This window comes from Vanessa cardui, chromosome 7, assembly GCF_905220365.1.
Source record: "Vanessa cardui chromosome 7, ilVanCard2.1, whole genome shotgun sequence".
Classification (NCBI taxonomy): Eukaryota; Metazoa; Arthropoda; class Insecta; order Lepidoptera; family Nymphalidae; genus Vanessa; species Vanessa cardui.
Window position 1 is genome coordinate 8316218 of NC_061129.1, and position 24424 is coordinate 8340641.

Here is a 24424-nt window from a genome sequence, read left to right on the forward strand (position 1 = left end):
TATATTTTAATGTTTATTTATATATGACAACATCATCATTTAAAAAAAAAAACAAAACAATCACTATGTAAATTGAACATAATGTAAAACTGATCTATACTTGTGCATTATTTGCAATAATAATATATACAATACATAGGTATTAAAGAATAGAAAAAGTTATAAAAGATAATAGTTGCTATGATTAGCTGTATGAAAAAAAAGTCTAGTAACAATCAAAATCAGAACCAACCATTACACAAAAAATATATATCTATATTTAAGAACAAAACATAAGATATGTTTATATTTTGAGATTATTCCTCTTGTTAGTAAGACAAAGCTGGACAAAACATTACTTATGGCATAATATATTATATCACTATTTTTTTAATGCGTCTTCTGTGCTGTCTCAATGTATATATGTATATATTTATATTTATTTTTGACGCGATTATTAACTTCCAAAATAAATAAAATTGAAATGTTTATTAATAATTTACCTACTATAATTTCACACCAAATACTTTGAGCAATATAAATACCTTATCAATAATCTCTGTGATTTAAAGTTGCATAAATATTGTGTCGTTAATAATAAAAATATTAACACATATTATTTTATGCAGTATGGTGTGTCCTATATGCGATACAAAATCAGCTGAACAATTGTAATTAATCTACATGGTAATACAGAAACATATATCATGTCTACTTTTTAGTATTTATTATAAAAGGTGGGGCATTATGAAACATATAATTCGAAAGATTTTGTGCTATAGACATACAAAATCTAGTTTTAATTTCTTAACAAAAAAGGCCATTCGAGAAATAGATACTATTATTGAATGAAAAAATACATTTATAAATGAAATTATTTTTTATAGGGTCCTGTTATCATTGCGTTTAAGAATTTCCCAACTATGGATACAAATTTTATTTTGTTTGACAACAATTTCCCTTTGGTAAGAACTTCACTAGAAAGTAACTATTTATACAAAGATTCAATTAGCGTCTTAGATACATGACGCTTGTGATATATTTAATTACGAAAAATACTCTCTTGAATAAAATACATTTCATATTTTATACAAGTTTAAAGCATGTAAGTATATTGTGATAGTTAATTATTATGCAAACTGTACTAACATTTGACACGTCAGTAACAGAGATCAATGTAGTATTAATAAACAATTTTCATTCTTATAATATAATTTTTTTTACCTGAATCACAGGACAATAATCACGTTAACTAATTCATTCTAATATAAATGAAAAGATTCATTACCAATCGCAAGTTTAGAATAAATAAATGCATTAAATAGTATATAAAAAAATGTATAATGAAATAATGAGCAATCAATTTTCCTAGAATAACATCCTTAAAGCTTTTAGATGCCCGATTTACACTCAATATATATATTTTTTTATTTCCTTATTTAAACTGTATGTACAGGGATATACAATGGAATGTTTTATGGACTTTTTATACCGTTATGGGTATAATATTTGATCACACATATCTTATTCAAATATTAATAACAATATCAGTACTCTCTTATATAATTATGCCTAATAGTTATATTTTACCTTATATTAAACCATAACATGATTCTACTTATACACCGACTAATTGATTATTAATTTCCACAATACTGCTGATTACCAATGAGCAATTCATTTAGGAGCTACATGCAATGCAAGTTTTGCCACGAATAATTACATAAATATTAATTTAATAACATATTAAAATTTCTGAGAGATTATCGAACGAATCGATTCATGATTGTCATATTTTTTATTACATTGACACAATCAACGTATCATACGTAACCAGCAATGGCTTGCAATTCTTGAGCATATTTATCAAAATTCGTATAATAATCAAAAAATCGTCATTAAGTGCAATAAAAGGTACAAAATGATTGCTAAAAATAAAAAATAAAAATTTACGATCTCATATTTTAAAATCACTAAAGAGGACCAAAAATTTTTGTGTAATAAATAATTATTTTAGCGAATAAATTTAAACACAATAAACACAAAAAATCGAAATATGTAGTGTAGTCAATTTTTATAAATTAAATAATTTAGATTTTAAATAAATTGAGCAAATTAGTAGGTGACTTAATATTATTTAAAAAAATATACAAAATGCAATTAAATACGACAATCAGAGGCATCAGTTCATATGAAAGGGGTTACATTGCCATTCATTGGTCCTCTTAATGATTTTATTAATAATAAATAAAATAGATAATATTATCTATAAATTTCAACACTCACAATATTCTCATAGCTTCACTGAGGAATATTATGAAGTTGCAACTAATTACAATTGAAGATTGTATTATATATTTAATTAGAAATATATTCCTATAAAATAGAGATTCATTAGTAAGACTTAGAAAAGAGTGTTTGACTTATAAGTTTGCATTATCAAGAAAATACAATTAAAAATAAGCTTTAATACAATATATCTCTATTTATCTAAATAAAATTCATAGGGACGATTAGCTGCTTAAAACATTTAGAAATAACAAGCCATAACGTAACTATGATTCAACATCACATAATAAAATTTCGAAATGAATAACACAACAGCTTCGGCGACTATTGGCTAATTACAACCCGCGCTCAATTCACGCTAAATTTTGATTCCTTTGGCTCTCTTCGAATCAATATGGCATATTTACAAATATAACTATTTTAAATAGTAGGTACCTAAAATGAAGAAAAAGTATACGTTGTAAAATACGCATATTTTTTTAAAAATTTCATTAATTTCTTTTTCTTCTAATAAAAATAAAATTTTTGTAGCAGATCTTATTGCGACTGTAAACGATCCTTCAAACCACCTATCACTCCTACTTTAAAATTAAAATACCAATAACGAAACTTATAATAATAACCTTTAACAAAAACTACTCTTATATATACTCTCAGGACTCGGATAAATTCTATATATTATTGCGGTACAATGTTAATGTGCTAAGAAATCCAATAGCTAGTTCGGTCTGGGGGAACTTCATAGATTCAGATCGAGAACTACTTAAATACACACATCACGGTCCCCGATTACCTCCACCCATCCACCCCGACACGATTCGAGTGAATATGATCAATTCCGACTCGAATCGGATCACCCATCCAAATCTCGATACTCACATACTATTATATTAGTTACCACCGTGCTACCTATAGAGTAGAATTAGACAAGAAACCTAATGAGAAAATATTTAGAAACAAATTAGTGGGTGCGGCGCTAGGTAAGCGCGCGGCGCGGGCGAGCGCGCATGCGCGGCGGCGGCCCGCGCGACACCAGTACCAGCGCCGACGCTAGCGCCATGCGCACCGGCGCGCGCCCGCCGCCCGGCAGCCTGCGCACACAGCCAGTGGTTAGTTGACGAGTCGGAGTCTTACCAGTGATGAACTTAAGAAATATAATCGTGATTGTAAATTTATCAATTTTGTTAAAAAATATTCCAAGTTATTTAAACAAGTTTGTCAAACAGCTCGTTCGTTGCATATTAAAAATAAAATCTTAAAATCTAATAATAAAATGAAAACTACTTGGGATATTATAAGTTCGGAAACAGGTAGGTTGAAGTTTGATGCAGGGCAGTTATCCCTTAGTATAAAAGGCAAAATTGTAGGCAAAGATCTAGATGTGGCCAATGAATTCGAAGAATATTTCTCTAATATTCCTCTGAATATTACTAAAGGACTTAATGCGTCTCCTAATGACGCTTTAGACCTACTCAAATGTTATGTTCCCCAGAATGAGTTAGAATTTTCTTTTGAGAATATAACTCCGTACGAAATATTAAAAATATTTAAAACATTAAATCTGAAAAAAACCTGTGATCTTTGGGATTTATCAGTCACAATTATTAACAATGTAATTGTTGACTTGGCTCCTTATTTAGCTATAATCTTTAATAAATGCGTACAATCTGGTATTTTTCCTGATATGTTGAAATTAAGTAAAGTAATCCCATTATTTAAGTCCGGTGATAAAAATGATCCAAACAATTACAGACCGATCTCTATTTTGCCAGTATTAAGTAAAATTTTTGAGAAAGTCATGCTTAATCAATTGCTATTATACTTTAACTCGAATAAGCTATTGCATTCTCAACAGTTTGGTTTTACTAAGGGTCGCTCGACTGCTGATGCGGGTGTAGCATTTGTTAAGCACATTTATGATGCATGGGAAAAGTCGCAAAACGCTATTGGAGTTTTTTGTGATTTATCAAAAGCTTTCGATTGCGTTAGGCATGATATTCTCCTAGAAAAGCTTAAATATTATGGTATCAGGGGCCCTGCATTGAAATTAATTTCCTCCTACCTTAGTGAAAGAGTTTTGAAGGTTGTGGTTAATGGTGCAAAATCAAATGGCGCTGTGGCGCAAATGGGTGTACCACAGGGTTCAATTTTGGGACCTCTCTTGTTCTTAATATATATAAATGATTTACCTTATTTCGTCAAAAATACTTGCGATATTGTACTGTTTGCAGATGATACATCCCTAATTTTTAAACTTGATAGAAAAATAAACAACTATGACGTTGTAAGCAGTGCCCTGTCGCGGGTTCTTGGTTGGTTTGACATAAATAATTTAGTACTAAATGCTAAAAAGACTAAATGTGTTTTGTTTTCCTTGCCAAATGTCAAATCAAATCCTTCTGCAATAACTTTGAAAAATGAAAGGCTTGAGTTTGTTGAGTCGACGGTCTTTTTAGGGATAACCCTTGACTCCAAACTGCAGTGGGGCACCCATTTGTATGCCCTGGCAAGAAAACTAAGTAGTGCCATTTATGCAATAAAAATAATTAGAAAACTTACGGACATAAGTACTGCTAGACTAGTTTATTTTAGTAATTTTCACAGTATTATGTCATATGGAATGTTGTTATGGGGTAATGCAGCAGAGATTGAAGTTGTTTTTATTCTACAGAAAAGAGCTATCCGATCTATTTACAATATTAGCTCCAGGACATCATTACGCGAAAAATTTAAAGAAATAGGTGTATTAACGGCTGTTTCACAATATATTTATGATAATATAATCTTTATACAAAAGAATATTAAAAATTATTCTATCAATGCTGATGTACATACTATTAATACAAGAAATAAGAATAAACTTGTAACCCCCAGTTTCCGTTTGCATACGGTAAATAGAACGTTTTTGGGCAATGGTATACGCATATATAATAAGATACCGGAAAATATAATCAATTTACCATTTTCAAAATTTAAAAATATTATTAAGACTAAATTAATAAATAAATCATACTATTCATTAAAAGAGTACTTTTTAGAAAGAAACGCCTGGAGTTAGGCTCGGGTTCCATCATAGGACGCTAATTACTGTCAATAACAGCATTGTAAATGTGTTTATTTGAAAAGAGCAACTATGCGAGTTTCTTGCCGTTTCTTCTCGCTAGAAGCTGCTTTCCGAAACGGTGGTAGTATTTGATTATTGACGATTCAAAAACGCTTCATTATGAAGTTTACTTGAATAAAATTGATTTGATTTGATTTGATTTGATTTGATGACTCGAAATATTATATGTATCTTTTATGTTTTTATAATCAATCAAAATCATTGAATTTTTTTCAATAGAACAGTTTTTATCCTGTGTCTTTACGGTTAATCTACGTACTTTCAAAATATATTTAACTAGCGGTCGCCCGCAGCTTCGCCCGCGTAGATAACGGTTCATAATCAGTCTTCTAATATCCCTACTGCTGAGGCACGGTCACATTTGAAGAATTACTGCAACCGGCGCTTGGATTTATTGTGATAAACCTCAAATTCGTGATCACAACACCTCAGCCAGACCAACATCAGCCACGAATCTGATGAGATTCTTAGGGTCGGAGGCCATTATGCCCTCTAAGGACCGGAGTTAGAACATTTTATAGTTTTATCTTTTATAGTTTAGGCAGCATACGCAAAAAATCAACTTTTTTGGTAGATTTTTTCCTTTTTCGTCCGAAAAACCCAAAATATCTTACGGAACCCTATTTTTTTTTTTCAAAATAAAATTTAGCTTATGTTATGCGGGATTAATTTAGCTTTCGAATGGTGAAAGAATTTTTAAAATCGGTCCAGTAGTTTTTGAGCCTATTCATTACAACCAAACAAAGTTTTCCTCTTTATAATATTAGTGTAGATTATGTGCGTTTAAGCAAAAGGTAGGTCGGCGTTTGCGTGGGCTCACCTGACGAGCAGCGAGGTGACGGCGGCGCGGCCGTCGGCGGTGGGCTCGATGGCGACGGGGCGCAGCTCGGCGCGGCGGCGGCGGCCCCACGCGCCCCCGTTGAGCACCACGCGCACCGCCGCGAACGGCCGCTTCGCCATGTGCAGCATCTTCAGATAACAAATTAATCAACATTGCAATGTATTCTTATTAATGAAGATGCAATGTGCATTATCAGGTGAGTTAAATAATCGCTTAGAAATGCAATGAAACCATGTGAATATAGCCTATATTTAGGCTATATTCACATGGTATCATTGCCTTTTCAATGATTTATTATTTGTACTATTATTAATCATATTTTACACTGTCAAGTAAACTATATTTATTCAATTATTATTTTTGCTCGTGTATTAATCGATATTGTTAAATAGAAATGTTAAACGAAAATAAATACGAGCACAATAACGTCCCTAAATGAAAAAATCCCTACTTAGGGCTGACTGCGAATAGTGAGCACTGGCCGAACCGCTATAAACCGCTCATGCGTCTTGTAATGTTAATACTAACGTCACGACTATAATTGTCAACAATAATTGTCAAAAAAATTACTGTCGTCTATAATTATCAAATTTAATTTAGATGTTAAATAATAAATAAAACATTGCTTATATTGGTACACAATAGGCTATTTGACAATGCGAAAAATAAATGCATTTTTTCAAACGTTTGTCACGTGACACAAAACGCCCCTGATTGGCCGGGCTTATGATGAAGTCACTTTCTTGTTAACCTTGCTTTTCTACTATATGTACCACAGATTAAAATACAAGAAAGTGACGTCACCGACCCTATTGCAGCGTCTTATTGTCCAAATAGCGTTTTTACGCGCTATTTAAATATGGAATTTTTAATATGATATTTTTCGGCAAATATTTACTAGAAATAAAAATATCAACTGTTACTGGGTTCCTTAACTTCTACTAAGTAATATAAAATTGATTTTAAAAACCAGTCAAATAGCCTATTGCAAACTGTAGATAAGAACTCACCTCTACGACGTGTCTTCTTCTCGCTCTACGAACATCGGCAGCTTGTTTTGCCTTCCACGCCACGACGCACGCCGCCAAGAAAAGGAAAAAGCAAGAGAAAAACACCGAAAAGAAGACAAACAGATCTATATGCAGTTGATCCTGGCGAAAGAAAGTCACGCCGAAACTCGCCAAGCCATCTTCGAAGTGCGTCGCGCGGATGATTATGTAAAACTTCGTATGCGTCAAATCGTGGACGTTCTGCGGTAAGGTCAGAACGAGACGGTTACGCAGATTCTTGACACGAAGTAACACATTCCTCTTGTCTACGGTCACATACGTAGCGAGGTCTTTAGCTGTGAAATCGGCAAGGGAGTATTCTGTTTTGTCGTAGTACCAAGTAGTTTTTCCAGGCTTTTCCGGTACGTGATCGTCGAAAGACGGCATTTTCCGGAACGGTTCGTGTTTGTAATAAGTCGGATCCAGATCTACCGCATGAGCTCCTGTACTCGAGTTTACCGAAACCACGAAGGAACTATCATTGGGGCTCATGTACAAATCCACCGCGCCTTGAGTGACATCAACTATAACACGTATATCGACGTTCATATATCTCGGATTCACAGCTACGAAGACCGTCTGACCCGGATACAGCGGACGAGGTTTGATTTTGCACTCATCTGTAATTAATATTTTCAGTTAAAGTAATTCACAGTAATAGCACGAATTACACCAAAAATAAAAGAATATTATATTTTAAACGATAAGTTTTAAATACTTGGCCAGCGACGATATACTTTTTCCCTTAAAAAGAGGAACCCTAACATAAAGTACCTTAGCATTACTATCGCCGCAAAAAAAAAAAAAAAACAAAAACATTTTGGCAGTCTCACCTATGGATTTCCCGTCGAAGCACAGCTTGTTCTCAATGTTAATAGTCTTGTAGCACTGGTGCCCGTTGCGCGGGTCGCCCATGTAGAGGTCTCGGCATTTGACGCACTGGTAGCGCCAGCACTCCTGCGCAGAGTTTTTGCTCGAGCTTGCGGTCTGGCACGTGGCGTCGCTCTCCGTGTTGTTGCCGCAGTTGCACTTCTCGCCCGTCACCGGGTCGCACGTGTCCCCGTGGCCGTGACACTCGCATCTGATTTTAAATAAAATAATAAAGTTCAATTTCAAGGTAAATATGTTCAAACTGCAGAACCTTATGAAATGTAAAATTCCGCAAAATTTATTTATGTTCTTCCCCGGAAGTCAAGCTATCTTGATACCATATTTCATCTCAATCGGTTCTTTAGTTAAAGCGTGAGGTAACAGACCAAGTTATACAGATATTTATTCTGTTATGTTATAACTAAATCAAAAATCATGGAATCAACAACGCAAAATCTATATGTTCCTATGAACATTTTAAAAGAGAAATAATAAGCAAAATCTAGGTACGTACGGTCGACACGGATCTCGGAAATCCTCTGATCCCCTGAAGTATCCTTCGATGCAGCGTTCGCAGCGAGGCCCGTCAGTGTTGTTCGCGCAGCGCACACAGCGCGCCTTGGCCGCTCCTTCCCGGTAATACTCTTCCAAGTCGGCGCTGTTTATGTCTCGCACGAGCGACACGTCGGCGTCGTTCGTACATACTAAGGTGTGACCGTGACAGAAGACCGAGCACGGTATACACTGACCGTTGTCGGTGGGATCGCCTACGAAATTCGGCTTACATTTTTCACATTGGCTACCCTGTGGTAAAACAATTACAATGTCAAAATTTATCATGTAATCTGAAGCAAAGCAAATTTTTATGTTCAACAAATACCCATGTGTATAATGACCAAAAACTATGTATTTTAATCCGAGATATAAAATGACTTATATATTGAAATAAATAATAAAATTAGCATAATTTTGCTAGTATAGTTCCCATATACAATGTCTCAATGTCAAAAATACTTATAATACCAAAGCCAGACCACCAACCCGCATTGGAACAGCGTGGCGGAATATGTTCCAAACCCTCTCCTTAATGAGATAGGAGACCTTTGCCCATCAGTGGGAATTTACAGGCTATTACTTTGCTTTTACTTTATAAAGCCAGAACTAGAAGTAACTCCCACAAACTTGAATTGAATTTAAAATTTAGTCGAAATTGAATTCTGAATAACTCGAAACAAAAATCATAATAACTAACCATGGTGTTATTGTGACACTCCGTACAGACGTCCAGCTTATCTGGGCCCTCGCAGTGCGAGTGTCCGTTGCACTGGCACTGTATGGTGCAGTTGGCGCCCACGTATCCGAAGTCGCAGCGACAGCGGTCGGGCTGCACGCACACGCCGCGCACGCAGCCCTGCGAGCACACGGCCGCGCACACGCCGCCCACGCGCTTGTGCCCCGCGCCGCACTGGCACTCGTAGCCCGTCGGCAGGTCGCGGCAGACCTGCACAATGTGTTACTTACATTGACGACCTCCATGGTCGAGTGGTATGTACACCGGTTTTCATGGGTACGCCACTCTGAGGTCCCGGGTTCGATTCCCGGCCGAGTCGATGTACATAGGTTACCATTAGTTTTCTATGTTGTCTTGGGTCTGGGTGTTTGTGGTACCCTCGTTACTTCTGATTTCCATAACACTAGTGCTTCAGCTACTTACATTGGGATCAGAGTAATGTATGTGATGTTGTCTCATATTTATATTGTATTATTTATAACTTCAATATATCGATCAAAATATATCGATCAAACATTCCTGTTTGAACGGTTTTGTGGCATCATAAAGATCGAACTCCTGGATAAATCGACTCACCTCGGATTCTGCTTTACATTGATGGTGATTGTTCTCACATTCGTTTTCAGGTGGACAGCGAGTGTAATGCCAGGAAAACGTGTCGTTCGTCTCGTTTGTCTGGTGGACGTTCGAGTATACGGCGGCGCAAGTCGTTCGAGACGAATATTCCAACGGAGAATCGATGGATCCCTCGGTACAGACGCCCTCCCCATTCGCTCCTTCCAGCGCGCACCAGCCACAGTGAGAATGATGGAGACACTCGGTACATTGTTCGAAAGTACCACAAGGTGCTGGACATTTATTTTTATCTGCTTTAGTTAAAACTAATCCACAAACGCCGCCCGCACAATACAACGGCTGATACGATGGAGAGATGCAAGTGCCGAGATAGCTTGCCCAATGGCATTCGGAGGAGCCGCCTTCGGCACCTTCTGAATTGAGACAGGACTGACAATCGTCGTACAGATGACATCGACTGGGACAATCTTCTTTAGTAACTCCAAAATACGAATGTACAAGTTTCGGTGAGAGTGCACGTAAGCTCGCGCGTCCTGGTTCTTCTATTATAGCGCACGTCCAGTTATAAAGCTCAGATGGATCGTTTGTTATTCTTGTTATTTGTGCTGAAAACATGAAAAAAAAACATTAAACTTATTTCAATTTTTAATTAACCATTTTTTATCTTATGAAAGAGTACACCAACCTCCTCTATTTGCCAGACGTGTCCAAGAACATTGATTCGAAACACATTTATCACAGTCTGGTGCTACACATCTCAGTTCAGGACACTGAGCTGAATCACTGATATATGTGGTTCCGGCATTACATTTTATACTTATACAAGATTCGTCCGTTGGCACGCATTCACCTGAATAAAATTACAAAAATTAGTTACCAAAATATATACATATTGTCGTCTGACATAACTTCTACTGAGAAACAAATTCTTACCAATTCCAGCAGCACACGTTTCGCACCACCGACAAGCCGGTTTTTCCTCTGGATACAATGGCCACGCAGCCAAACAAGACACGCATGAAGTAAAATTTTCACACGGACGTCTTGCCACTAAATCCGCATCACAAGCGGCTCCCGCGTTTGTAGATATTCTATCACCACCTTCACATCCCGGTTTATCTACAGAATAGCATTTTTTGTAATCTCCCGTGCTACAGAAACTGCAGCCCATGTGACTTCTACACTCAATTTTACTGGCGCTCCATAGCGAACATAAATCATCGGGCAGGGTAACACGGGTAACTTGACAGTTGGCACTTCCTGTCCAGCCCCCTACGATATAAATATTCCAATCACTTTCTGACTCCATGTCTATAGCCATAGCATGTGCTATCGTTCGTGGTGGTGGGTGATCGAGGACACTTGGACCTGTAAATACAAATTATGAGTGAAAATTAATAAAATAAAATGTAGATACTTGATTAACAACTTTATAAAAATACAAACCTTTGGAAAGCTTAACCCATTGGTTACAACTGTAAATGTAAGCAATTAGCTTATTTGTTCTTTTATCCGGAATCGTTCGTCCACCAAATACGATCATATAATCGTTTGTCGTAACAGCTGAATGTAAATACGTTGCTCTCGGTAAGTTGTCGTGGCCGTTTAAACTTGGAAAAGTTGGTAATTCACTCCAATTCTTTGATGGATAATGGAATGAAAATAGTTTGTTTGATATTATAGTTCCATTATACATGTACAGTATTCCTCCGAAAACATAAAGGCTCTGAGAGGGAGCATGATAAACCGTACTATGGCCAATTAATCCGACTGGTTTGGATCCACCACAACTCAATTTTATCCATTTGTCATTATCCAGATCAAATTCCCACATATCTGTCATAAACCCTTCTTCTAAAGAGAATCCACCAATCAGGACAAGGCTTTCGTAATCCTGATATTTTTGCAGGGTTAATGTATGTCCAGCAAGTGGAGGAGGAGACTCTTCTTTACTTTTGATTTGACTCCATCGACGCTCCTTTAAACTAAACTGCCAAAAATCTCTTAATGTTTTGTTTTGACCACTCTTTTCTTGCAGACTGAGGCCACCAAAAATATAGATATTTTGTTTTGAATGGTAGATTTCAGCTGCGTGAAAGTATCGACCTTCAGGCATTTTAGGATCAGGTGTAGCGTCTACGTTTACTTGCATCCAAGTGTTATTTTTCGTATCATAAAATCTTATATCATTTAATGGTCCATGCGAAAGCGAATAGCCTCCAAACATCCACAAACCTCGTCTATCTGCTACTAGACTGTGTCCAAATCGGGGTAGTGTTTTCCTCAAATGATCTAAGCCGTCTGAGAGAAAATCAGAATTGAAAAGTTCCGTGAATACAAGTTGTGACTTATCCAGTTTAAGAGAGCAATCATCGCCACCGTACCCCTCGTTACACAGACATCGTCCATAGCTAGTGTCACACACCCCACCTTTAATATGTATGCTACAGTTGTTACGACATATTTCTACATTGCATTCATAGCCACCAAATCCTTCTCTGCAAATACAGTGCCTGTTTTTACATATTCTGGGCCAAGAGCAGTATCCATCGCAGGCTAAAACATTGTAAACGCCCTCAAATCCTTGCTCAGGTTGGCTCTGTTTATAATGAACTGTCAAATTACCACTTCGAGCTTCTACAACACCTGAGGAGGCTCCGTTACAAAAAACACCCAAAAGTTGACTTTGTTGATTGTTACCTAAATCGGGCACACCGCCCAAACCATCATACACGTACACTGCATTTTGGTCGCATGGCACATTGAAAGTTGACGAGTTTACTGTGAACTGTATAATTGCATCTTTTACGTTTTCAGCTGATATAATCCATAGACATTCCTTGGCGGGTCCTATACTTTTTATATCAGGATCGATTTTATAGGATCCAATTCCTTCGGTTTGCGAAGCATTCAACATTCCTCTGGGCTCACATTGATAATAGCACCTGCCACCGTGGCGGGGATCTCCATAGAATTTGGGTTTACAGCGTTCACAATTTTGACCCTCTGTGTTATCTTTACAAATACATTCACCTGTAGCCACGTCACAGACGCCCCGGGTCTCGTCGCCGTGATCGTTACAATCGCAACGCCGACAGCCTTGTCCGGCAGTCGCATTGCCATGGCTACCGGGCTTACATGACTCACAAAACTCACCTTCGGTCCAGTCCTGACATTCATCACATCGACCTACACCCGTTCTGCACGTCGAGTGATTGTGACATCCACAATTAATCGAACAATCGGCTCCCGTCCAACCCAAATCACAGTGACATTTGTACTGCGGAGCACCTAAGCAATACCCGTGAATGCAGTTGTTATAACAAGTTCGCATGCAACTTTTCTTGCCATCTCCTATATATCCCTGTTTACATTTGCAAGTATACGACCCGTGCGTGTTGTTGCAGACGGCATTTTCGTGACAATCGTGTAGCCGCAGCCCACACTCATCCACGTCCGGACACTGGGCGTACGCCCACCCCGCGTCCGTTGAAGTCACATTCAGCAGGGAGGCGCAATCAACGTGCGAACGGGTAAAGTCACCCTCAGTACACATTCCGTTAATCGGATTCTCGTGCGAATGGCACCAGCCGCACCCCATACTGCGCAAGCAAGTCGAGCACTGCACGTGGGACTGACACGACTTGCACTGGCCGGACTTCCTCGTGGCCTCGTCGGCGGGCGTCGAGGCGCGGTCGAGCCACTCGCGGCACAAGCCGAACTGGTACTCGCTGGTGTAGACGCTGAAGCTGAAGCACTGGCGCGTGGCCTCGCACCACACGCAGCGGCCGCGCTCGTCGAGGCAGTGCTCGCAGTCGAGGCGCAGGCGGCAGGGCGCGGGGCACTCGCTGGCGTCCACCACGGCGCCGCCCGCGCGCCCGCGCCGCGCGCAGCGCGCCTCGTCCGCCCACCACTCGCAGTAGTTGCCCGCCACGCAGCGCTCGCAGCTGATGTAGTTGGAGCAGTTGGGGCACGCGGCGGGCAGCAGCGTCAGGTAGCGCCACTCGCCGCCCACGGCGCAGGCCTGCGTCTCGTCGACGTCGCGCGGCTCGCAGCGATCCGTCAGCTCGCACCAGCCGCACGCCGCGTCCGACAGGCACAGGAGGCAGTTGTCGTAGTTCGAGCACTGCCCGTTCGAGTAGGGCTCCAGGAACTCGAACGTGAAGGCCTTTGAAATAAAACGGACAAATTCATTTATATAAATGATACTATTTTTTTTTTTTTTATATAAAACTTAGTGTAAGATTTATCGTACCTTAGCGCTTTCTTGAGATTTATTGTGCTGTAGTTCCATTTTGGCGTGATGGTGGGAGGGATATAGGCCTGTATGCAGTGAGTCATTGGCGTGCATATCTATTGCGAGGCGGCCGGGCTGCAGCGCGGGCCAGTCTATTGGGGAACAAGCGGAAGGCTGAGCTGTCAAATTAGCAACGGATTCCGTGCTCTCTCCGAGGTTAAGTGACAAGTTGGAGTATCCAGCGCACATGTGTAATGTCTCTCCTGTGCCGTTCCAGTACTGTGGTATGTGCAGCCAGCCTCGCAGCCTTGCCTCGCTAGATCCGGTAAATATGTGATTGCTGCCTCCTCCTGTACCCCAATCGACAGTCGTCGCATTCACAACTGAAACGCCATCCGGATGATTCCAATCGGCAGGCTGCTGATATCTAAGAAATGTAAGTCCTGGTCGTTTGTCTAATATTTTGCATTCGTCTGGAGTTGTCACTTCTGTTCCGGTTGTACCCCACCAGCCTGGATTTTCGGAAGGTGTATCTTCTCCACAGACACCGTAATTATCTGAAATATATAGCCAAGTTTAATATATTTTACTGGTATAATTTTCCAAAACAAGGAATGGCACAAAAACCCATACTTTTCTCTTAAGAATGTATTTTCGATTTAAAAATGTATATATCCTTACCGTCTTTATGGTGACACCGAGCATTCTGAACACACCAGCTGCATTGATACAAGCCCAGCTTAGTGCTAACGGAAATGAGTGGCGTTCGAGAACTATTTTTTCCTAACGCTGGACCGTGGATCAGGCACGAATGACAGTCACCCAGGGCTGGGCAGATGCCACCGCATCGTATTGATTGTAAATTAGTCGTACAATTCGATCCTATTGTTCTTCCATAGCAAATCTAAAAAAAAATCAAATTAGGAAATAACAATTAAATAAAAAAAAACTTTTTCATTTTCTAAAATTATGTTGAAGTATAGTAGGACACAAATTAGATGTAGCATCGGAAAATGCAATGGAATGAAAATAAAACCGATTACTGCCGATTTACTCGACCAATAGAAATAGCTCCCTATCGCGCCATTCGACGCTATTCGTCGCTATAGATTCACGCGTCAGAGAAAGCAAGTGTGGGTAAATCGACGCGTCAAATTGACGAATATATTAGGTCATATGATATTACAAGTTATTACGTTTGTGCAAAGATCATATTCGCGTGAGAAATAAATATGGATAATTTGGTATAGCGTACTCAATTCGGATGTGATCGGTTTTACGAATTTTACCGATGCGACATCTAAGTTGTGTTGTACTATACTTCAGAAAATATTAACATGCTACTTTATATACTGAAAAAGATCGTATATAAAAGTCATGTGAGAAATTATTTACGTCATCAGCGGAACACCAGCCGCACTCGGGGTCGGCGAGGCATTCGGGCTGCGTACGATGCCTCGGGCACGCTGACTCTGGATCCTTGTCGATGATACCGGCGTGCCAACTGGGCACGACATACGCTAAAAGATCACCTGAAAATATTCATTAACATATATTATAAACAAAAATCTTTACCAGACTTACATTTCCAAGATTATTTACTTTACAAAACCCTACATCGTTTGAGAACAAAGAACTAATTAGCATACTAATTATACGTGTATAATACAATACACTTAAATATAAAATATTCTTGCATAACATTTTATAATTACTTTAAAGGGTGGAACACACCTGCATAATCAAAACAGCGGAAGTAAGCAATACTCGGCATCATCTGTAAAGGTACCGTCACACTTGTTAAACTAAAGCTTGTAAAGACAATTTGTGTTGTAACTCACGTCCGCTTTATTTGGTCGCACACGTGTGTTCTATCCCTAATTCATAACACTGAGTCAGTCTCGTTATCATCTCGTATATCAATAATTTAATATTACCGAAAACATTTTTTTATTAATACAATTTATCTGTGGGTTTAAGATCAAACATAATTGTTAATTACTGTTGTTGTTGTTGTTGTAATAATTTCTAAAAATTTGACGTTCTATACTGATACCACAAAGCTAACTCAACATTGCCAACATGGTCACCAGTGTGGAATTAGCTTTAAATAGCTATTTTTTTGCTTGATATATTTTATATACATTTAAAGCTAATTTCACACCGTACAATATATGATAAATAATTATAATATTATGTGTTAAAAATGTTTTAATCTTGTAAATAACTAAAGAAGCTGCTGCGCTCCTTTTGCGCCTTTTTCAAGAATACCATTATCAACTGCTACAAGATCTGAATAATTCAAAAGATTGGAGCATTTGAATTAAAAAATCACAAGCCAACTGTTCGGTTTTACTGTATAAGATATTCTAAAACTAATTTATGATAATTAATCCAATATTTATAAAGCAAATATACATATAAGTAAATATAACATTTGTATTTTATAGCGTTAGTTTGTATCTTTCTTGTCAATGTTGTTATGTTAATTTTATGTTGCGTTTAATGAACATACATAAATCTTTGTAATGAGTTTTACTTGCGCAAAAAATATATTTAATATGTTTTATGAAGTCGAAGTTTGCATAGCTAAACGCGCTAGTTTCAAGGACTTCTTAGTGTCATTCTTTTTTCTTTTTTAAAGTAAATAGGAAAATTGGCATTTGGGCATGATAAGGAATAACTAACGCCCAGTCATATTAAGAATGTAACAGTCTCTTACATAGGTACCAAAGGCGCCAGCTACCTTGGTTATTCATAGGTTATGCTAACGCTACACTGGCTCACTCACCCTTTAAAACAGAACGCACTAATACTAAGTATTGCTATTTGAGTGTGGAATGTGATGAGTGGGTTTTTATTACCCAGACGGTATTATTAGAGTCGGTTTGTAAAACCGTAATTGACAAAAAGGGTAGAGTCAATAAATAAAAACGTTTACCAATATGACGTACGAAACTGTTTTTTTTTTTACTATTGCCTTATTCAATATATTTAACTAAATAAGTTTTGATAATGTACCTACCATTCACATTGCCATGATAACCGCCGGCGATAAGCAAAGTAGAGGGTGGCTTGAGGGTAGCGGCGTGTGCGAATACTCCTTGCTTTTTGGGATAGAACTTTCGAGTCTTGCCTAAAACGTCTAACGGTATCCAGGAATGACATCCGAGGTGGTAGAGATACATCTGTCCATCGTAGCAGATCTCTTCCCTGTTATGCCGGTGAGAATATCCACCGAACACAATCAAATAGTTCCCTGTAATAAGTGAAATGTTGCCATGTGTAAAATATTGCCATGTTGTAAGGACAAATTTAAAATCTAAGAAAGTAATTAATGATCCTGTACTGAATCAAAATATTGTGAACAAACGCTCCATTGAAACCGGAATACAACAATACAAAAATTGCTGTTTTACACACAACACATTAATATATAAAGCACATATAATATTCAATAAAATATTATATAGATGATAATAAAGTGTGGATTTAATATTTACTCGTATCAAAGTGAAGAGTTAATAGATTCAATTGCGTAATATGCAAATATATACTTCAATACTAATTTCTTGCCATTCCTCTTGATTTTAAACCGGTCGTTTCGCTTAGGTAATTCAATCTTGATTATTTAATATCGAAACAGCTTATGTAACCCAATATATTAAGAAGTGACATTTTCCTCCATTGAACGTTAAAGGGTTACGCATTATATATAAAACGATGGTATTCTAAATTCAAAAAAGGTAATTATATACAAAGCGATGGTATTCTAAATTCAAAAAAGGTGTAATATAAACGAGTCATCATGGCCGTCTCGTAACGAAATTGATACAAGTTCGACGAGTTTCCGTCGAGTCACGCACACAAATTGCACTCCTAAATGGGCTTGTTAAATAAAAGCGGTCGGTGATTACCGACGACCGTCGCAGTGTGGAAAGCTCGCTCGCGCGGAACGTAGGTGTCGCGCAAATGAGCCCGCGGGTAGTGGATCTCGCTCCAGTGCTTGTAGTCCAGGTCAAAGGCGAACATTCGGTCTGAGAGCTTCGAAAACCTTTAAGAAAAAGACCAAAACAATTAGAGTTTATTTATTTAGAGTTTGCTAGCAGTTGTTACATTTTGATGATACAATTTATTAATTTACATACCAATTACTTTCTATATGTACAACTATATTAAAGCATACACGACTTGTACGATTAATATATACATCCTAATTTGACAAAAATGTAAAAAATGATCTGATGGTAGGAAAAATTGATCAATTATTTAATTAAAGTATATGATTTTTTTTATTTTTGACGACCTCTTTAGTCGAGTAGTATGTACACCAGTTTTCATGGGTACGCCACTCCGATGTCCCGGGTTCGATTTCCGGCCGAGTCGATGTAGAAAAATTTCATTAGTTTTCTATGTTGTCTTGGGTTTGGGTGTTTGTGGTACCGTCGTTACTTTTGATTTTCCATAACACAAGTGCTTTAGCTACTTACATTGGGAACAGAGTAATGTATGTGATGTTGTCAAATATTTATATTTATATGATGAGTATATGACGTCACGCATACGTACCGAGCGACGCTTGCGACGACACCGCCGTACACCAGGATGGAGTTGGAGTGCTGGTGGTAGACCGCAGTGTGAGCGACCACGCGCACATCCAACTCCTTACCACCTCTAACTTGCACTTTCTCCCATGTCTCGATACCATTATCATTCAATTTTATTTTGTAAAGGCTGAAAACCGATTATGTGTATGAGTCGAGATGGCCCAGTGGTTAGAACGCGTGCATCTTAACCGATGATTGCGGGTTCAAACCCAGGCAAGCACCGCTGATTCATGTGCTTTATTTGTCTTTATAATTCATTTCGTGCTCAGCGGTGAAGGAAAACATCGTGAGGAAACCTGCATGTGACAAATTTCATAAAAATTGTATTCCAACAACCAGCATTGGAACAGCGTGGTGGAATATGTTCCAAACCTGAGAAGGTTGAGGAGACTCAAAGGGAGAGGAGGCCTTTAGCCCAGCTGTGGGAATTTACAGGCTGTTGTTGAAAACCGATACCGGAATAAATATATATTTAGATTGCTTTTTTGCTATAAATTGTCAATCATAACCCATAATTGTCTTTTTCTGTAACAATTTCAATATATTACAGATTGAATTCTTTGACGTTTTTATGTTGACGGAATTTATTTACAAAGTATTTTCTAGACTGTCCTTGCAAATATATCTAATTGGTTTGTTTACGATGCACACTAGTCGTCCTAAACAATATAGCGTCGTAACGTATATAACGCTATAGTGTTCACAAAATAAAGCAAAAATAGAAGGATATGTATTTGCTTAGGGTGTAAAGTATCTTCAAATTTCATCAAAATCGGTTCAGCCGTTTAGTCATATAACAAAATAGATAGACAGTTCAGAGTAACATTCTAAATATCTTCTGTATAAAATCAAGACATTCTCAAATGTTTAGTTTCATCAAAACAGTTGCCTTATTCATTAAGATTAGTAGTAGCTTGCAAATAAATAGTAACAGCCTTATATAACAGTATTTTAAACAAACTAACCTTGACGAGAATTCGCCGTCAACTGTACTTCCACCGAAAAGATACAACTCATCCTTGACGGCGGTTAAGGTGTGACGCGTCAAGCCGGGCGGACTGAATGTGGAGTTCGCTGCTCTAAGCGACCACACATTGGCCAATGCGTCATAGTACCACAGCTCTGAAGAGAGACTGCCGTCTGATAGCTTCCCACCGTACAATATAAAACCATTTTTGCAAGCACACGCAGAGTGCCCGTACCTCGGCTCGGGCTTCGTGTAATTAGATTTGACATTCACACTAAGAAATTCGGGACGATCGGTAAATTGTAAATAGCTGTCGGAGTACGGGGTCGATGTGGACGTGTACATGAGAGGTAGTGTGGTTTTGTCATGGTTCGAAAATGATGTCAGTAGCAAATTAAAAAGAGAACTCCGATTTCCAATCTGCCAACTGCCATCGATGTTGCCCTGAAATAACAGTTACATAGGTTACCAGTTCCAGCATATACGTCATAACTTATATTTGATACATAGGCATGTATAAAATAATATGTTTATAATCCATAATTTCCTGTAGTTTATTGGCTATCATGCCAAGTCTGGCCAGAAAAAGATACCGGCTTTTCCTTGCAAAAAAATCTCGATTAATACCAACACTGTGTTTGCAAATTTTGGCATTATTACACACAGTGTCTTGGAAACACGTAACGCTTTTGGGCTCGTGCCTATAATCTCCGATCGTATCCAATGAGCCATCACATCGGATTATGCGATTTAAGAAATAGCGGAAACTAGCTGTATAACTTGCTTAGTTGACTTGTCTCCGGAATTCGCCATGCTCGTGATCGAGCGCATTCACAAATTTCAACGTGTATAGCTGTAGTTTACCCGTGAGGTTTTCTCGCGTAATAACAAAGCAACATGCAATTGTTAGTGCAAAACAAATACGATTATTATTTACAATTTGTCTCACGTCGCTACATTAAAAATAAATACGATTGCGACATAATAATTTTGAGATAAAATTAACTAAAACATATCATTTCATGAGAAGATATATACAAACATAATAGTTAAAAACCGGCCAAGTGCGAGTCAGACTCGCAAACGAAACGTTCCGTATTATCGATAAAAAGGGCAAAAAAAAGCATTTATTTTGTATGGGAGTAGTATCCGCTCTTACTATTTGTTATTCTAATGGACACAAACATTTTATGTGCCTAACTATCTATTCATAAGATACAACCTGGTGACAGATGAACGAACGAGCAATGGAGTCTTAGAAATAAGGTCCCGTTTTACTGTTGGGATACGGAATCCTATTAGCAATAAGTACATGTAAAAGTGAATTATAAGCACTTAGAGCTAAGTTCATAGATGAACAAGCTACTCACCTTGGTAAATAAAGTTAATAAGGATTTATCAATTTCTTCATTGGTAGGATAACGTCTTAATACTTTTCCGTTTTCGTCATACCATTGACTAGTAGAAAATCTGCGAACCAAGGATTTCATGTATAAGGAAATTTACAATTGTGATAATTGTATTAAACACTTTATATACAAAATAAACAACAATAGTGTGTTTTGTGTTATGTATTGTATTGTTTAATTTACATAAATGGTGTGCCTTGTATAGTATATTTATAATGATTGAAAAACTGATAGTCTACAAAAGAGACACATTTTCATAATAAAGCAATGAGAGATACACAACTAGATACTTTGCTGATAAAACTATATATGTATACATATAGGCATGTTTCTAAATCTCTGCAATTTATGTTTTTCTTTAACTGAATTGCAAAAAAAGAACATTTTATCACTGCATACACATATGTTAAAAAAGGAAGTAATAATAAATATAATAGTAAATATAATTTACTCTTTATACATAAATAGTGTAACAAATGAACAACTTTATAGCAAGTGGATGTCTTGGCCTTAAAATATTATGTTTCTCTGTAATTACAATAGCTTAGTCACCACACAGACAGGGTTACCACAATACAGAGTATTTATATTTACTTTTTGATAATACTTAAAATTATATAATACAAACTATACTTAAAATATAAGAATGCTTTTCTATATTCAGTCCCATGTAAATGAGAATTTAGAGCGCAAGGTCAACGATAAAAAAAACAAACAATCACTGTAAATTTTATTATAAAAAATTTTTAGTGAGAACTTACTTGTAAATCTCTAATAAGCTTAAAACTCTATTCAGATCATATCCTCCAAACACATATAGAGAGTCAGTTTGGTTAACGTACACAGCAGAGTGGGCTGCTCTCTTTGTCATGCCACTTTCCGTGTGAGATATCCAATGCCAGCTGTTACCTTCTTTATCGGCATGTTTCAAGGAACATGATTCACCAGAATATCTGAAATAAAATACCAATTACTAATCCATACAAACACAGAATAAAAAATGTAAATGTACAGATATAATTAATTATAGGCTACTCATTAAATATATGTTGTAGCACATAAATGTTAGCATCGCTTGGCAAATTTCCTATGAAAGAAATGCTTAGGCCTGTTTTAATTGGCAGAATTTCAAATTATGCATGTCCTCACTGTAATTGAATATTTTAAACTGTTGTTTGTTTGGAAATTAAACTCATAATCAAGGATCTCATGATAATTCTATCCTAGATAAATCTAATACAATTATAATTTTAATAAGCGACTTCTTAAAATCAGTAAAATGGTAATAATTATTGCATTAATATATTTTCTCCTTGGTCTTTATAATTTTAAATTTTCTCTGCATAATATTTTTATAATGAATTGTGTAGATTAAATTACTAATTACATATTTAAAAATAAATAATTTTGGGACACAGGTTGATTTCATTATGACCATTATTACATAAATATGATGTATGTTTCACCATTAAATGTTTTAAAATACAACATGACCTTATCGTTAATATATATTATATTTGACCTTTATAAAAACACAACTTACCCTTTTTTACAATGACACCTGTCACCTTTACACTGGCCATTCCCAGAGCAACCACTAGGACAAAGTTCTACACTGCAATCAGGCCCACCCCAGGTACCCACACAAAAGCACTTATTGGACATACACAGACCTCGCCCAGTACAATTGTTGGGACAGTTGTGAATAGCATATGTAGCCCTGAATCCATCTAGCACATAGTTTGTATCACTATACAGTAATATTAACATCTACAAACAAAAGACACCTGTTACTTATCCAAAAATAATGAATGCTATACAATTTCATAAATTAAAACTTACATATCCACTTGAAGCGGTTACATTTTGGGGCTCTGTTTTCCCACTGAAACTTCCTAATAGCGGAGCATCAAATGAATCACCATCATATACAAATACATAGTCATATGAACATTCTGTTCCCATACGAAGGAAGCTTAATGTAATGTACTGACTTTTATTAGCAGCTTTAATAAGCCATTCGCAATGTGAATCCTAAAATAAAATTAAAACCAATATTTAATTTGATACATTACAATATGCCAATAGTTAACTTGTATCGTCAACTTACTTGCGTGTAGTTGGAGTTACTGGGGCCATCAGTAATAATTCCACTTGGCTCTGTGAAAACCCTACGAGATTTGTCGCAAGGTGCTGTAGAGGCAGCGCACAATACAGCTAGGCATGTCCAGCTGAGAACTACTAAACTTGCACTTTTCTTCCGAATACGTGGGTAAAACATGCCTCTTCCAATTTGTCACAAAACATAAATCGAACATCAGAGCCATATAATCATGAAATTACGACTAATATCACTAAAATGTTAAATAAACAACACTCATTTATATGACATCTACTTCAAGGCTAACTACTATAGGATATGGATATTGCCACTATATCTTGAAAATGTTTTGGCTGATGAAGAAGTTATTGCTTTCTAGCTAAAAAAAATGTTTACAATTTTAATATTAATGACATTTTAATACTTTCTAACGAGTTTTCCACAAACAAACAATCAAATCCATCACAGCATTTTTGACATTTCAACTCAGATTTATTTATCATAAAATGTTATCTGTGGTTAGAGACAAATGAACTCCATTAAAGTTCCTAATATAATTTAAAAAGAAAAGTTAAAGAATAAATCATAAAATTATGTGTCTTAAAAAAAATGCAAAATATTATTTTTAATTATTTTTAATATTCTTTTTCTTTAATAAACCCACATATGTATATAGGTGTCCTATATTGTTACTAGATGGCACTGGCTACCAAAAAGAAAATAATACGGGGCACGAAGAAAAACAACTTTTGAATAAAAAATTAGTAACGATTTCAATTTTTTTATATCAACGTACTATTAAATTATTATCAGGGACTGAGGAAAATAAGGAAAAATGAAAAAACGTAAGTACTAAATGAATAACTTAGTCGGAAATATATATCAGATTAATTAAAAAAAGGATGATTTTGTACCCATTTTACGAGACATCAAATCATGATTATATCAAGATTATACCTTTACTATTTGATACTATCATTCAAGTAGGTACGTATTAAGGCACAATCAAAAATTTTAAAAATAATAATTGATAAAGTTCCCAGTATATCTTACAACTTCGTCGTAGTGTCACCATCATCAATCA

At 36.8% G+C, this 24424-nt stretch overlaps 1 protein-coding gene across 1 annotated transcript; it reads right to left on the reverse strand.

Annotated features, from left to right (window-relative positions):
- LOC124531317 (multiple epidermal growth factor-like domains protein 8) lies at positions 1-23831 on the reverse strand. Its single transcript, XM_047105834.1, has 22 exons — positions 23350-23831; positions 23082-23273; positions 22783-23009; positions 22001-22192; positions 21201-21300; positions 19829-20274; positions 18826-18990; positions 18174-18310; positions 17282-17515; positions 15652-15788; positions 14938-15160; positions 14275-14813; positions 11466-14187; positions 10953-11387; positions 10705-10869; positions 10020-10624; positions 9405-9653; positions 8667-8956; positions 8116-8363; positions 7244-7902; positions 6213-6361; positions 1-3359 (listed from the first exon to the last, which is right to left on the reverse strand). Exons 1-22 carry the CDS (start codon positions 23518-23520, stop codon positions 3245-3247), a joined length of 8400 nt encoding a protein of 2799 aa, XP_046961790.1. The 5' UTR covers positions 23521-23831; the 3' UTR covers positions 1-3244.
- Between the last annotated feature and the right edge of the window lie 593 nt (positions 23832-24424).